Source organism: Bacillus rossius, chromosome 5 (genome assembly GCF_032445375.1).
Source record: "Bacillus rossius redtenbacheri isolate Brsri chromosome 5, Brsri_v3, whole genome shotgun sequence".
Classification (NCBI taxonomy): domain Eukaryota; kingdom Metazoa; phylum Arthropoda; class Insecta; order Phasmatodea; family Bacillidae; genus Bacillus; species Bacillus rossius.
Window position 1 is genome coordinate 65,030,048 of NC_086333.1, and position 17,190 is coordinate 65,047,237.

At 39.5% G+C, this 17,190-nt stretch overlaps 1 protein-coding gene across 4 annotated transcripts in view; it reads right to left on the reverse strand.

Moving 5' to 3' along the window:
- Window positions 1-8,867, reverse strand: part of LOC134531908 (autophagy-related protein 9A) — a 56,251-nt gene extending 47,384 nt beyond the window's left edge. The window contains exons 1-4 of one of the 4 annotated variants that reach the window (XM_063367941.1): window positions 8,217-8,867; window positions 4,074-4,210; window positions 3,564-3,691; window positions 157-334 (exon numbers count right to left, since the gene is read on the reverse strand). In XM_063367941.1, coding sequence (XP_063224011.1) covers window positions 157-334; window positions 3,564-3,684 — 299 coding nt within the window. In that variant the 5' untranslated portion in view covers window positions 3,685-3,691; window positions 4,074-4,210; window positions 8,217-8,867. The other 3 variants (XM_063367942.1, XM_063367940.1, XM_063367944.1) reach the window with 3 other exon arrangements.
- Window positions 8,868-17,190: the final 8,323 nt, after the last annotated feature.

Consider the following 17,190-nt stretch of genomic DNA (forward strand, 5'->3'; position numbering starts at 1 on the left):
GTTTGTACACGAAGAAATTTTCTCCCGAGTGTAGCGGTGGCTACTACATATAACACCCCCACAGATGCTCAATACTACCAGAATTATTTAAAAAAAAATCATTCCAAGCAATCCTCAAGTTAAATTTTCATTCAAATAAAGTACACTCCGACTTACCCGAAGAGTATCCCATAATCAACGCAATGAAGCAAAAATGACGAGAACACCACAACACTGATGAACTGCAGCAATTCCAAGCATTCCTGAACCATCATGCATGCAAATCCATGTTTCTGGTGGTAGTGGTACGTTCGCACAAAGAAAGAATCGAGGTCTTCTATGTGGTTCCATCGAGCTGCGAAACAAGCACACACTTTTTTTTATCAGCACGTAATTAGTGCGAGGCTAGATTACAGCACAAACCTACGAGATTTCTCCATCGCAACAGAAAAACGATAAAAATTTTTTCTAGATTTCAAGATAAGTTTCAAATTTTTTTTGAAAACCAGTAAGTAATTAGTGGTTATTTTTACATGCTTTATATTAGCTTCACCTGTATGTTTGTCTGTCCGTCTGTAACTCTTTCGACTAAGAGTGAGTGACTCATCACTGTAAAATGTCCCACACATTTCATTACGTTCGTTAGCCGAGTGGTCTAAGGCGCGCGACTTCTGTGACTTCAGCTTTCGGATTCAGCGATCGTGGGTTCTACTCCCGGCCACGCCGAAAAAAAAAATGTTTTTTTTTTCCCCGGTAAATTCTAATATTATATCCATACATCTAACTGCAAATGATTCGTAGAGACTTTACCATTTCTTTGTGACGTTGCAACTCCAAATAGTTATCTCAGATGGTAATAGGTAGTGTCGGTAACTCATTTCCCTATGATAATTATACATAAATATAGTTTAAAAAACTAAAAAAAACATGCTTTTAAAGAATATCAAACTAAAAAGTTAAAAATAAATATAGTTTAAAAAACTAAAAAACATGCTTTTAAAGAATATCAAACTAAAAAGTTAAAAATAAATATAGTTTAAAAAACTAAAGAAACATGCTTTTAAAGATTATCAAACTAAAAAGTAAAAAATAATTTTAAAATTAAATTTATGACAATAGTATATAAGCAATACTAGTATAAATGAGAAAAAAGCATGGGGCGCTTAATATTCAAAAAATATGGCACAAAGCGCCTCAAGCTTTTTTCTCATTTATACTAGTATTGCTTATATACTATTGTCATAAATTTAATTTTAAAATTATTTTTTACTTTTTAGTTTGATAATCTTTAAAAGCATGTTTCTTTAGTTTTTTAAACTATATTTATTTCTATAACTCTTTTGAATATCAATCTACATTCTGCAATACCAGTATGCTTGTGAAATTTCAGGAACTGCAGATTAAGAAAACCTAATTTCTTTTTCAAATAATATGGATAGCAATCAGCAATCAACATTTAACACATAAGAGAACAGCCACTTGGGCCACGTAATCTTAAAGAATGTCTAAGACAACCATTTTCAGAAAATTATGCATCCATAAGCAAAAGAACTACCAAAAAATAAGATTCAAACCTTCAAATATAAGCAAAGAATTCCGCTAAACCAAACTAGATGGGGCAGGACTCTGACCGGATAATCCCAAAGTTCGAATTAAAAGGAATTTGCCGTAAAATGCATGTAAAACAAGTTTAAGATGAGTAAAACTATTAAAAGATATGTTATTTTTTAATTAATTCAACTTTTTCAACAGCTAAATTTATATACATACATCTAAGAAAATTGGTTAGGCTAATCATTTTTTTTTTTAAATCCCATCTGGATCAATTAGATGTACAGACAAGTGGGGTCCAGATTAGCAAGCCTCTACTGTGGTCAATTAAGGAAAAATAGGCAATGGCAGAAATTATGGATTAACCACTGCTTCACTACATTAAATACAAAGTAAACAATAGCAAAATTTTATCATTAATTTTAACTCGTCTGAAATCTAACTTTGAAGAATCTAACTTATTAAGAACTGTGAATAGTTAAGCTTAAAAAGTCCCCGATACACATTCAGATACGTTAGCAGGAACTACATATAAAAAAGTAGTCACACATCTTAAATTCTTAAAGGTTATGTTTGAAGTGATAGCCAATAAATTAAATATCAATTTTCTTTTTTTTCTCTCTCTCTTAGGTTGTTCTTTCAAAATTTTGATAAAAGATTTAAAAGTCAAATTTTTACAAATACTTGTTAATGGTTATTAAATACTTAAAAGTCTAACACACAGATCTATAAAAGATGTGTGATTTTGAAATTAAGTTTTTCTTTTTCAGTGCTTGCAAATTGCTTATCATTCGCTTGCTGTATTTTCAGATTATCAAAAAAATTTCCAGATTAAAATTTGTCCCCCAGTCCAAACTTTAGCATTTTTGCTGCTCAAAGAGGCATACCTTGACATAAACTCTAGGTAGTCATCGGGCCCATGAATACACGGAAACTGGAATGTAAACATTCCTTTTGAACGACAATGACTTTTGAAGCTCTGTTTCACATGTGAGACTGCTTATTTAATTTTCTGGTCATTACTATTATTTTTAATTTATCACAATATCTCTAGGAATTATATTTTCGACACAAATTATGACACCAGTTTATAAAGTGCAAGCGAAAGATGATAAGTTCACAAGCACAATTGTTAAATGCGAATCCTACAATCCAAATTCAAGTCAATTTTAATCTGCAAGTCACAATAGCAAACATTTACGTAATGAAATAAGAATCCTTGAAAAGTTAATTTAATTGTAAAAACTTTCATCAACAATTATACATTTATCCATGACAAATGCAAACATAAATATTAGGCTCTATGAATGCAATATTTTGTAAAAAATTATTTATGACTAATGTGGTGTGACTAAAATATCTATGACTCGATTAGACTGGCCAGTGGATCAAAAATGTAATTAATTGTTTAACAGCTTATAATTAAATTCCATGCTAACAGCTTGCTCAAATGCACTAGACCCATTAGCTTAACAGCACATCTCTACCTCTGAGTTACCAATAAAAGTTATAACATTCATCAAAACTCAAAACCAAGTTTGGATGTTACTAGTAAGAATATTTAAACAAAGATTATAATATACATGACTATGGGCTGGACATAACTTATTTTGTTGCAGTACTGATCTGGTAATGCCTCAAATTCCCAGGCGATGATTTGGTGATGACTGATGATGTCACGGCCTGTTGAGTCATAACCACCTCGTGTTCACCGCGGGCTAGCGTGCGGTCGCTCATTTCTGACCCGCTAGCTGGCGCCCTTTCCAAGCAATCCCTACCACTTCTGTCATACTCCCCTACTATCAGCCACCTCTAATCATAACCACCCCTGTATCGCATCCCACACCAGGCAGTAGGTGTTCGGAGGACCTTGAATCATCGCTGGCTTGTTCCAGACCTCACCACAGGAGTGAAACACCTAAGCACACATTAGCACAAAAAACCCTACCGCATATTAATATAATAATGGCATAGTCCCACAAAAAAAATACACAATTGACTAACACAAAGGTCGTAGTATGTTTCAGTCTTACCCCTGCCGCTCTCTGGAACCACGTGGATCATAACATCCTGCGGTGTCTCTTCATCCCCGTCTCCGTGCTCTACACCATAAGGCTGAAGGGGCTGGTAAGATCTGTCACCTGGTGCAGTCATTCTAGACCTAATGAACAGTCAAAAATCACACAGTAAAAAGAAGAAAAAACTAACTAAATATTTTTAGGAATTTGTAAATTTCCACATACTTTTTATTTGCAAACTATAAACAGGCTGTCTACAAATACATCATTAACCAATCTCAGGACTATTAAGGATTTTTTAATAAAATTTTCTAATAACTATTTTATATCACAACTTTCATGTACAGTACGAAACTAAACATAATATGAAATAGATCAACTATTCACAAGAACATGCCGATTTTTATGTCAGAATGCTAAATCCTTTTTAGAAAATTCCCGCATGATTTAAGTTGACAATCTCCAACTATTTATATTTAATGTGAGACTAAGAATGAAGTGAGGATCAAAAAAATCAAATTATACCTAGCAATAGACTGCTGGAAATTTAAGTTTCATGACTTCCATCACTGTGATTGTTTTTTTCAGAACTTTTACGTGACTTTCGTGAACAGTATTTAGGTTTCGTTACTTCTTCATGAATTCCATGACCTGTAAAAACCCTGACAAACAACAAAGAAAATCAGTAAATAGTACATAAGGGTCTAGTTGAAAAGCATCAACATATTTGAGCATAATGTTGAAAAATGTTTACACTATCCATCGCTGCACAAAGTTTGCATTGGTCACCGAGTGCATGTAAGAATTATCTTAAAAAATAAATTTTAAAAAAGATAAACATTTTCATTTGTAGCTAAGTTAGTACAATCTTTTGTTTATAAGCACTTGGACAATTTTCACAACACACATGAGAATTTTGACTTTGAGATAGACGAAAAGTAAAAGCAAATTTAGACTATATTACATAACAGCCATGGGGGTAAATCCCAGGGAGGCCCGGGCTCCCCCTGGAACTAACAAAATTAAGAAGTCCCTCACTTAAAGGGCCCCATTGCGCTTGCTAAATCCTGACTGTGAAACAGGATTGATAAACATAAATGTTATAACTATGTTTTATGGAAAACTTTCTGTATATTTGAAGTTTACTGCTTATTGCATGCATGTAGGCCAACATATGGATAGTATACAACATACAAGCACCCTATCCAAAGATGAGTTGTGTCTGTTCAAACCTAAGCGCAAAACTCTCAGGCCGCGCTGCCCTCTCTGCGAATTTCTGGGGGCCCTCTTGTGAATTCTACATACTATTTGCACTCCTGATAGCAGGCATGACAGTGAACCCTCATCAGCGAAGGAAATGCATGAGCACACGTAAAAAAATGCAAGGTAGCAAAGTCAATTTTTCCTGTTATTTCTGTAGAGTCTAAGGCAGACATGTCGTCACTACCTTGGGTGAGACAGTTCCCTCTCGTCCGTATTCCCAGCATTACAGCAGCAGGCAAAGTCCCTGGTCACCCCCCTCCCTAGTGAGGTTTCTCAGGCTCAAAGATATTTGGCACATAGCATTCTTGTCGTCAGTTAGCTGTTGTTCAGATAGATCAGAAATTAAAATTATTTAACACATTTGGATCCATGCTCAAGCTCAGCTTAAGCATAGTATTTTAGTACAATGAACGGCACTCAGGCATAACTCGAGCAGACGTTTTCATGGACTGATATGTGCTTGCTCAAGTGTAAAACAAACTTGGAATGTCAAGCTTGTCAGTCGTCGTAGTTCTATTGGTTGTCGTTAGATGCCACGTGCTGTACTGTTTTACGTGTTAAGTGGCTTCGGGTGTGCTGCATCATGCCAGAGACAATTACCTGGTTTTCGCTGCGATGGAAATGGCAAAAAGATTGCGCAAGAGTGAAAAATTTTGCGAACAGGAAGAATTTTTTTTCTTTTTTCTGGTTCAGAAGCAGACAACTGCAGTTTTGATTGTTTGTATAAACTATTGTCTGAATAATCAGACACATTAGATTGCATGCAATTATTCAAAACCTACTGAATGTGCGTGAAACATATTTTACCTTCTTCTATACACACATAATTTTTGTACGTATCTTACTAAATGTTTTTATTTCATATTAGAGATGATTGTGCAAAAAATAAGGAAACAGAAGTGCAGATTTTTTCAGGAAACCTGACCTGATATTGTACTTGACTACAATATAAACAAAACTGGCATTGATCACGTTGATCAATTACTCTGTAACAATATCTTTCAAAGAAAATGGGAATAAAATTTTTTCGCACCTCTTTTTGATGTCAATCATAAATTCATACATTTTATTCAAAAGACTCAGGGCTAATGGCAGCAAAACTAGTTTGGAAAGCTTCATGAAAGCTCTTGGGAACCAGCTGGCTTCGTATGTTGCTACAGACGCAGAAGTTCCATCATCATCCTCATCTACGGTCGATTGTCTGCTTGCCATTTTCCGAAGAAAATTATGCCAACCGAAAATAAACACAATCGCACAAGATACTGTAAAGTATGTTCCAATGTGGGCAAAGCCAACAGTGGTAAACGACTCAGGAAGTAAACTCTTTGGTGGTGCAAACACCGTGGTTTTGCTCTGTGTGTGCCAGATTGCTTCCAACAGATTCATATAAAGTTAAATATTTCATAAACATAAAAAACTAAAAATTATTTGTGTATTTGTATCTTATACTGAAGTGGTAATTTGGAAATGTTTGATTAACAATAACTGAACAGGATTTAAAAAAATATATATATATTCATTTCACGGAATAATATGAAGTGAGTATGAGAAATTTAATTTATGTAAGACTTAATTTATTATAAAAATCACTTATCTAGAAATAAAATAGATAAAATTATGATTTTTAATATTATTAAAATGTGAAAACGCTAAGGTTTTTTATCACATCGTAAGTATTTAAGTAATTTTCAAAGTATTAAATCAAAAAAATAAAAACCATTAACAAATCCTAGTATTGTGTTTAAACATGGTATTGCTGTGCAATACAAAGCTTTTTCAGTGTGTGATTTTTTTCATGCAAATATCTTTTAAACTAAGTATTAATACTGAAATACTTGTTTCTTTGCTTCAATTAGTATGATGTTAATACCTAAATGAAAAGTATAATTATCTGTTTGTATTGAAACCACCGAGTGCATCAGCATTCTCTTTATTATATTTTATTGCCTGGTTTACAGGTTCATTTAAATAAATTTTAATATTTGTTTACACAAAGATAGCTATACAGTACGAAAAATATGAATTCTAAAGGAAATTTAACTAAAATCTACTTTATTGACATAACAGGATCAAAATGTGTACTGCTTCCAAGAAACAAAATAATATTAGTCCACGAACTGTAATACATAAATGACTTTTTATGAAAAATTAACATTCGTAAAAAAATTTTTTGTTCAACAATAACCTTCATAACAATGGAAAAATGTATTTTCAAAATTTTCTAAAGTAGATTATATTTTTTAAGCATTAAAATTAAGTAGGATATTTAAAAATTTTAAATAACTTAATGTTATAAATTTGTTTGATTATTAATGCCAAGTATTAGAACGGCACATAGTAAAGAGCCGGTGCCAGAACATTAATTTTCAACATTCAAATAAAAGAATAACATACCCTAGAGCTCCAGTAGTCAGGACTTATTTTAAGGAAATTTTCTCCATTTTAAGAATACATATATATTTTTATTTTAAGTGTAAATATATATTAGTTTCTTTGTTATAAATAATAGTAATAAATTGACTGGGTTTTCAAACTTTTTTTAACTTTAAATTTTTAATAAACAACTTAAATAATTAATAACCCAATAATTGGTTTCACAGACAACAATAACAAAATATGAATGAACTTCCTTGACGATATAAAAATTTTCAATAAATTGCCCCAAAACTGAGCACTTGCTAAACATACATAGTTACAAATTAAAATGTGTTTATTTATAATTAAAGTATTTATTTGTGTTCAAGTTAAGGTTTACAAAATAACATTAACTCAAAATTAAACATAATCATATATCTGCCACTCACATCTTCACACACAGATCAATGTTATTGTTATGTAAGCACCAAAATGATCATTTCAGGTAAGTGCTCAAAGATGGTCTTTGAGACTGTTTGCCTTGTCACATGATCCAGTTCATGTCAGAGCCTGCTAAGCATGGCTTCAAAATATCCTGATAAACTAAAGATAACTGTAAATAAATAGCTAACCTGTGTATTATGTACCACTGCTATGATAGTTGAGTATAAAATTTATACTTGCACACAAATGAGGTGATTCAGGCTGAAGTGCATTTAAATAACAATAAAAACGTACGTGAATAATAAATCTTTTAGTGAGTTTGAATCATTGCAGCTGCTGATAGCAATTTTTATTGTGAAAAAAACAAAACTAATATTTGATACGAAAAGTATGTCTTCCCGGAATATTACATTTAAAACATTCAAAACTATAACATGTCACTATTTAATCAAGAAACGGCGTTTTACTTAACTCTGTAAAGTACAGTACAACCAAATATTGTAGAATATTCTACAATATTTGGTACAACTCTTAACAAACCTTTGTATACAGTACACAGCTGATTCGTATAAACAAAAATATGTTCGAATGAATCAAGTAACTTACCGCTCTTTGAAACGTTTTCACACCCTATTTATAAGCATTATAACTACTGAAGTGTCAGTGTTAATTTACGTTTAAAGTTTTAAAAATGTGCAAATAAGACAAATATTAATTTTAAAAAGCATCCTTCACGCTACAATTTCATGATTATAATTTTTATTATGGTTTTTTTTTTACTGCAGAAGTGGGTTGCCAACTGTCTATGAACCAACGCTATGAACCAAGTTGTGGTTTTCTGGTTGTAAATTGGTACAAAGTAACTGTATTAACGTTAGAGCTAATAATATATTTAGGGCCAATTTCACCATGCGGTCGTTAAACAATGTGTTAACTAACGGTTGTTTAAAGTTAACACTCCGTTCTTAAACAACCGTTAAGCTTTTTCATTTCACCACGCATTTCTTACCATTGATTAGTTACACCTTGTTTTAAGTTTTATTCGCCTAGAAGATTCATATAAAGAAGGCGGTGGCGATGCTATATTGTTACGTATGTGTTGCAGCTTGGTGTGATGTAAAATAAAGTGCGCTATTGAAATTTAATATTTGTTTTGAAACATGGGTGAGAGACGCAAACGTTCTGTTAATTTTACTTCGTATGAAAAGGAACTGCTAGTTGAATTGGTTCAAGAACACGCGAGTACAATAGAAAATAAAAAAAACGGATGCCGTTACATATAAAGAAAAAAATAAATCTTGGGAAATTGTGACGAAGATATTCAATGCTTCAAGCCCTTCCACCAATCATTGGAACACAAATTTATGCGCATAATTTCAATATACCTACATTAGTTCACACAATAAATAACCAACTTTTTCTTACTTTTCTTGTGTTGGAAAAGATAGCTGATGTTCAATTTGCTGAAGCACGATTTCAGCTGAATGCTTCGAGAGCCGAAAGTGCTTGACAAAGTCAACATCATCATAATCGTCCAGATAGTTTGATCTTTCTTGAACCCATCTAGGCCTTCTTCGCACATTATCATCATCCTCTTCAAAAATTAAATCGTACATTCGCGCGGCCATTACGAGACACAACTCCTCTTTAAAACAACTGTTTAAGACTTAACCGCCCGAATTTGGGCGGTTAATGTTAAACAACTGTTAACGAACTTAAACACTGTTTAACTTTTGGTGAAATATAATTCACAACTAAACGATGTTTAAGTGTTCTTAACCAATGTTTAAACTCCTTAACCGGCGATGGTGAAATCTGCCCTTAAAGCGTTAAGTTCGTATTGTTAATGAAAAATTTTAACAACACATCAGCACATAATAAGTGTTAAACTTCATTATGACCACAAAAAAAATGTTTTCCAGTAAAGTAAAGGGCATAAACATGGACTATTACCTCCATGGGCATAAATAAAGGTTGTAAAATGGCGTAATGTCATTTCAACACAATTGATAAAGATTGCACAAACCAAAACCAAATTACTTACCTCAATGACTAGAACAAACCTCTAATTCATAATTTCTTTAATATTCTTATTTAATTTTAACTAATAAAATTATTATCCCTTGCTACTTCCAAACTTATTGCTGAACTAGTCACTTTTTCATAAAAAATTTTAATAATGACATCGAACCTCCAGCAGAAACTAAGCCCGGTCTTCACACCACCAGTACTATTCCCGCTGGCAGAACGCACCCTCCAAGCAGACCGCACGAGTCAGAGAAGCAATGGTGTGAACATGCATAAGTTCCGTGTGTCTGCCCATAATTCTTCTTTTAATTTGCTAAATTAACCCATACTTTCCTAAGATCCAAATAGTAAAGAGTAGTTAAAGCAAGTGACAGATATTCTCCATTTTGACTTATGTTTTCATCTAATTATTTATATTACAATTTAAAGACCACATTTTTTTGGCTTTCTGCCATTTGGCTTTCACCGATAAAATTTAATAAAGATTATTACTATATGATTAGTTTGTAAATTTAACGTATAAGTATTTACTATTTATTTTGTGGGTTTGGCACGAGGCGGCACTGTTCCCCCCTCAAGCGATCAATCAATTCTCCAGCAGTCTCAAACAGGCTGCGGTCCAAAGCGAATGCATAGTTCCATGGAGAGCCATCATCGTCGTTTCATTGATCACAGTACTTCTGGTAATATTATCAATCTTCAACATAATCCTTATACTTATCCTCCCCGGGAATCTCCGGGCTATTCAAGGTGCAAGGCAAAACCTGACGTCGTCTGGCCGACGACCACCCCAGAGCCCGACCTGCACCCGCCATTATACGCTCCCGCTAACGGAACACACCCCTGGCCATGGCCCACCCGAGTCAGGCGAGCCGAACAGCAATTAAAGGCAAAACCGCGGAAACCTGAGTAGACAAGAGAAGAACCGTACCCATTCCTCCTGAAACATTAAATTAGGATTTTAGCGACAATAAAATCTCTTCCAGACACACCCGTTTGGAGTCTAGCGTAATGAGGTCAGACCTGGCGCGAGAGAGGCCGAGCCTCCCTCGGACGCCATGCCAGTTCGGCAGTTCAGCGCAGCTCATGGACCGGGGCGGACCTACGTCCCACGGAGAGGCAACATCCTTTGTCTACATTGAAAGTAACGTCCGGTAAATATAGTCACTAATTAACAAAACCCCTTTTATTACTTAACCTCTCCGTGAGTACCCGGTCCCTTTTTTCGGTCCAGGACCTAATCCGGCCGCATCAACTTAAGGACACCCCGCACCACACTTGGTCAGCGGGGCTGCTCTTCAGCATACGGCACGGGCCGTCTCCCGCAACGTACAGAACTTTATTTAAGGTCACGCGCACGGCGCTGACCACAGACCCGCAAGGGAACTTGGACAAACTTAATTGCGGTGCGTGTTTCACCACAGTGGGCACAACACCCGCGCCGAGACATTTGCATACAGGATTGGCCGTCTCCAATCGCCCGCCCCCTTAATTCAGTGTATTTTGTATCCCGTATTTTGTACTGCTAACTTACGTTACCCGAGTAACGAGTGCCACGTAACGTGTGCGCGCCCCCTTAATCCAGTGTATTTTCGTATCCTGTGTTTTGTATTGCTAACTTACGTTACCCGAGTAACGAGTGCCACGTAACTTGTGCGCACCCCCTTAATTCAGTGTATCTTTGTATCCCGTATTTTGTATTGCTAACTTACGTTACCCGAGTAACGAGTGCCACGTAACCTGTACGCGCCCCCTTAATTCAGTGTATTTTGTGTCCCGCCTTTGTGTTACGAAATTACGTTACCTGCGTACCCAGTGAGACGTCTGAGACATAACAGCATCCGAGGCCACGTAACGCGGAACACAAACAATACGGCGCCACGGAATAACAAGTAAACCCCCCCCCCCCCCGGGGACCTCTGTAGAGTGTTGTATTGTGTACGACTCGCTCCTCTGAATAAAAGGTACGACACCGCCACCTCAACTCCACGTCTCTTATTTAAAATCATCTCACGCAACACCGCCGCCGGCCCTAGTGGGCCACGCAGGGGCACATACATCCACGACCCCAAATTCACGACTAGAAACGAGCTAGTCTGGCGCCCACCCGGACAACACAGATCAAGAACCGCCTTTTCCCACTAGGAGCCACACCGGGACTCGAGCCCGAGACCCCGGACGACGGCAAACCCACCCATCATTAACTTCGCCCGTCATGTGATCTTTCCACCACATGGTTTCTAATTTACGGCACTGGCCGATTCCAGAACAGAATTTCGCCTAAATCAGCCACGTGCAAATCTGCCAGCCTCAGAAGTAATATTATTTCAGCCAAGTTAATGAAGATTCTCGGTTCTCACTGAAGAGTCTGAGCTACGTGTTTTAACTGCCCTCGTTTGTTATCAAAGACTGCCGCTAGGACTGACGTCGTCTGGCCGACGACCATCCCAGAGCCCGACCTGCACCCGCCATTATACGCTCCCGCTAACGGAACACACCCCTGGCCATGGCCCACCCGAGTCAGGCGAGCCGAACAGCAATTAAAGGCAAAACCGCGGAAACCTGAGTAGACAAGAGAAGAACCGTACCCATTCCTCCTGAAACATTAAATTAGGATTTTAGCGACAATAAAATCTCTTCCAGACACACCCGTTTGGAGTCTAGCGTAATGAGGTCACGCCTGGCGCGAGAGAGGCCGAGCCTCCCTCGGACGCCATGCCAGTTCAGCAGTTCAGCGCAGCTCACGGACCGGGGCGGACCTACGTCCAACGCAGAGGCAACATCCTTTGTCTTCATCGAAAGTAACGTCCAGTAAATATAGTCACTAATTAACAGAACCCCTTTTATTACTTAACCTCTCCGTGAGTACCCGGTCCCTTTTTTCGGTCTAGGACCTAATCCGGCCGCATCAATTTAAAGACACCCCGCACCACACTTGGTCAGCGGGGCTGTTCTTCAGTATACGGCACGGGCCGTCTCCCGCAACTTACAGAACTTTATTTAAGGTCACGCGCACGGCGCTGACCACAAACCCGCAAGGGAACTTGGACAAACTTAATTGCGGTGCGTGTTTCACCACAGTGGGCACAACACCCGCGCCGAGACATTTGCATACGGGATTGGCCGTCTCCAATCGCCCGCCCCCTTAATTCAGTGTATTTTTGTATCCCGTATTTTGCATTGCTAACTTACGTTACCCGAGTAACGAGTGCCACGTAACTTGTGCGCGCACCCTTAATCCAGTGTATTTTTGTATCCCGTACTTTGTATTGCTAACTTACGTTACCCGAGTAACGAGTGCCACGTAACCTGTGCGCGCCCCCTTAATTCAGTGTATTTTGTGTCCTGCCTTTGTGTTACGAAATTACGTTACCTGCGTACCCAGCGAGACGTCTGAGACGTAACAACGTCCGAGGACACGTAACGCGGAACACAAACAATACGGCGCCACGGAATAACGAGTAAACCCCCCCCCCCCCCGGGGACCTCTGTAGAGTGTTGTATTGTGTACGACTCGCTCCTATGAATAAAAGGTACGACACCACCACCTCAACTCCACGCCTCTTATTTAAAATCATCTCACGCAACACCGCCGTCGGCCCTAGTGGGCCACGCAGGGGCACATACATCCACGACCCCAAATTCACGACTAGAAACGAGCTCGTCTGGCGCCCACCCGGACAACACAGATCAAGAATCGCCTTTTCCCACTAGAAGCCACACCGGGACTCGAGCCCGAGACCCCGGACGACGGCAGGACTAATCATAGCATACCACTATTGATAAGTTGTGTTCAGTATTTCGATTGTCCATATGTTATTGTTGTTTTCCCACACAAACTGTAAATCTGTAAACCAAGAGTCATTAAAACAATATCGTTTCTCAAGATGTTCCATTTTTATTTCTCCAGTTCTATGAGAAGGTACTAACTATCAGCACAATGAGCTGAGCATGGAGTGTGTAACAGTACAGCAGATCGGGTATTAGCACTCAGGTGCAACCTATGAACCAGGGGTTCACACTGGGGCTGACGACCCACACAGCATCAGTGGTTAGATACCAAAGCTAGCATGGTGCCCTCCCGGACAGAAAATATGACTTCACTCCAGCTTCCACAAAACTCGCCCCAGGTCTCCGTCTCGTTACCTCGGGTAATGGAAACAAATTAGTTACAGTGGCTAATAACGGGCTTCTTTTAAGAGGGAAAGCCTATTCATAGAACTTTCTTCAGCATTGATCTAAACTAATTATATTGACGACACTCGTCAGTGTGCCTTCGATCCTTACAAATTGCTATGGCACATCGGCGCCTCGATAACATGTGTATGTCGATGTGTGTGTGACAGGAACATGTCTCAAGCGCAGCATGGTACAGTTGAGTGCAATGCCGCCAACGACCAGCGTGACAGATGTATCGATTATCGCTTGAGTAGAAATCGGCCACTTTATTTCTTTACACTTAAATTGTTATATTAATATACAATGTTGATGCCTTCTGCCTTCTGCCAAGGTGATGTTGAGGGTGTGGAGTTGCTTCTGGGCGCCAACTAGCAATAATAGCTACGTGCTAGTGCGTAGCCGAGACTCTTGACTCAGGGCGTGACGTCGCCACGTGGCCGGCAGGCAGTAAGGGTCGTTCCGACAGAGTTACCCCCGGCTGTTTTAGCCACCAGGGACGCTATACTACGGGCGTTGTAAAAAATACGCGGGGGCTCAATTCAAAGTGATTTATTGTCAGGCACGCTATACATGCGCTGCGTCGTGCATGACCCGCTTACTGGGAGCCGCGCTCTACAGGACATGTTTCTGATGGGCTGAAAACTCACGCAATTCCGGTAGAAACTGCAAGGGCGGAGGTCGAGAGGCTCCGCGGGCGACTCGCGTCTCGTCTCCTTGGAGGGCGGTGATTAACTGGCGATGGCTGTGACGTCCGCACGACTCCCCAGCCTCGCTCCCGCGAAAACGTGTCGTGTGCAAAAGTAATCCCGGGCCATGCACGCCGCCTGATCGCGCTAAGTCCAGAATTACAATTAATATTTAAACATAGTCATTACTTAATTAATATTGTTTTTTAGAGTGCTGAATGTTAATTTCAAAGTCCAGGTAATCAGGTCACCTAACGGTACCCCCGTGGTCGACTTTCGCGCGGGCGACAGTCGATTAGGCAGGGCAGCTTACGTTCGAGGCGTTGCACCACCCTGCACCCAGGTGCGTTCACGTCGCACACGCTCGGGGCGAGGCGGCGATGCGCCACAGCGGTCTGTGCGGATTCGAGGAGCACTAATGGTTGGCGTCAATGTTTATTTTTTCTTTCAGAAACCACCCTTTCTTAATAAATAACAAATTAATCCTTAACACGATTACACTCAGTGCATGGCCTGAATTACTTCGATGCACACGACATGTTTTCACAGGAAGACAGCCTCTGGTAGCATGCTGAGATCAGAGTCTTGGACAGTTCAGTTCACTTATTTGTTGCTGGGGTAATGCACATTCTGCACCATGGAGCCCCTCAACCTTTGTTCAAAATATTCATAGTTAAAGTGTAAGATATTTTATAATCCTCATTCAACAGCACCACAGTTAGCCCCTCTCGGCTTGGTTTGAACTTGCTAGCCGTTTTATTTAATAATGTGTGTCAATGCGAGGGACATTTCTATTTATGTGTGAATTTAATTGTTTTAGACTGGGCGCAGGTTGCATCCCATACCTTACATAATGGACCATAAACGTAAAGAAATTTAGGCATTTTTCCTGCACAGAGCCATCGCGTCAAACGATAATTGCAACGATCTCACTCCTTTAATTAATACTGCCCGAAGACCTTCGAGGCCGGCCTTTGTTCCATCCACATGGTGCTTAACTAGTTTAAAGCTTAGTTTCACTTACTTTCCATTTAATATTGATCTTCGACCCAAGTGTCTCCTCAGCTCCTTCAGGCCGTTATGCCTCGTCAATGTCCTCCCTTGCGATATGAGTGCACCGACTGTGAAGTGCGATGGTCAGGGACGCACTCGCGTGCGCCCTAGTATGCCAGTGGGCTTCTTTTTGTGTAAATAGTTATGCTTTTTATGTAGTTTTAAATGGTCACGAGCCTCAACAATTGTGTATATTATGTAATCGTAACTAATTAATTCATGTGTAAATTTGCTTTTTAATTAATTACTCGCTAATGTTGTGTTAATAATTCTGTGATTTTTCTCAAGTGTTTTGCCGTGCTAGTAATGTAATCGCAGTCTGGCGCATCGTGGGGCGGGCCTCTCCCACATCGGCCGATTTTCCCGCCCCTCCTCCGTGGCCCGCGGGCCTCGGTCCTGTGGTGGGCGGGGAAGAGTAGTGGAGTTCTGAGCGCGATCGAGGACAGACGTGCACGCCGCTCCGCGCTGCTCGTGAGGCGCGTCTTCTCAGCTCGTGGTCCGACGACAGTGTAACATCACGGGTTGTCGCTGCAGCCGAGCTGCATCCGTTGCATCGCTCACCATATTGAGTTTTACGAGTTTTCCGGGACGTCACCAGACGACCGTCATAGGCCGCATACGCGCAGTTACGGACCGCCGAACCTCGCAGTCAGTACGAGACTTTTACGTGACGGACCGTGCACGTGTTGCGCATCATTACGGAGCAACCTTAATCGGGGCCATTGTTACGAGAGAAACTTCCCAGTTTGTGTCGGGACGTGTTAACGGACGAGACTTTCTTCCGAGAGTCCGGGTCGTAGCGGGGTGGGCGCTCGTTCCGCGATGGGTCCGCCAGGCTGCGGCAGGCTCTCTAAGCGACAGTAAAAGGGACTCGTGGAACAGTCAACACCGAGTTATCCTTGGAACTACCTACCATTCTTCCTCCTCACCTAAAACTCCCTCCAGGTCCCGTATTTCCCGGTCCCGGCCACGTTGGCCTGGACCCACACCTCACCGACGAGAGCTGCACAGGCAAGACAGGGCAATTACGCAAACGGGGAATCAGGGACCTAAAGCTAAGGGACGTCAATATGTAATAAATCACCTACATTAATGTGGTTCATTGTATGTTCGCAGGTTTGTGTTTGCATTTTTTCGTAGCGTAAAAACTGAAGGATAGCCACTGCATTTTAAGCCTCCAGGTCGTGTACCATGACTTATGCCTTTGTATAACTCTATCTCCCGCCACAGCGGTTTCATTTCATTGCAGTGCATTGGTGAAACCTGTCAAATTAATATTTGCATTAAAGATAAAGGGGCCTTTAAGAAATCGACCATTTCATTATGTTCTCGTAACCATTACCAAGTGATTAATTAAAGTGTGCCACGCCGAGCGACAGCTCAAGAACTAAACAGGCTATGTGACGAGTAGCGCCATGTATGAGAGATCTATGCAAGATAGATTTCTGACCCAGTGCTATACTCCATGAGGAACAACACAAGATGGTAGTTTTTAATAACGAGCGAGCTAAGTGCTTTTCGTTAATATAATTTTAGTTTCAAATTAAATTTACAACAAAAATAAATATTAAACATGTTCTCTGGTTTGTACACTAGTTCTTGTAGTACAGTCGTACTGGTATGATAAAGTTTCT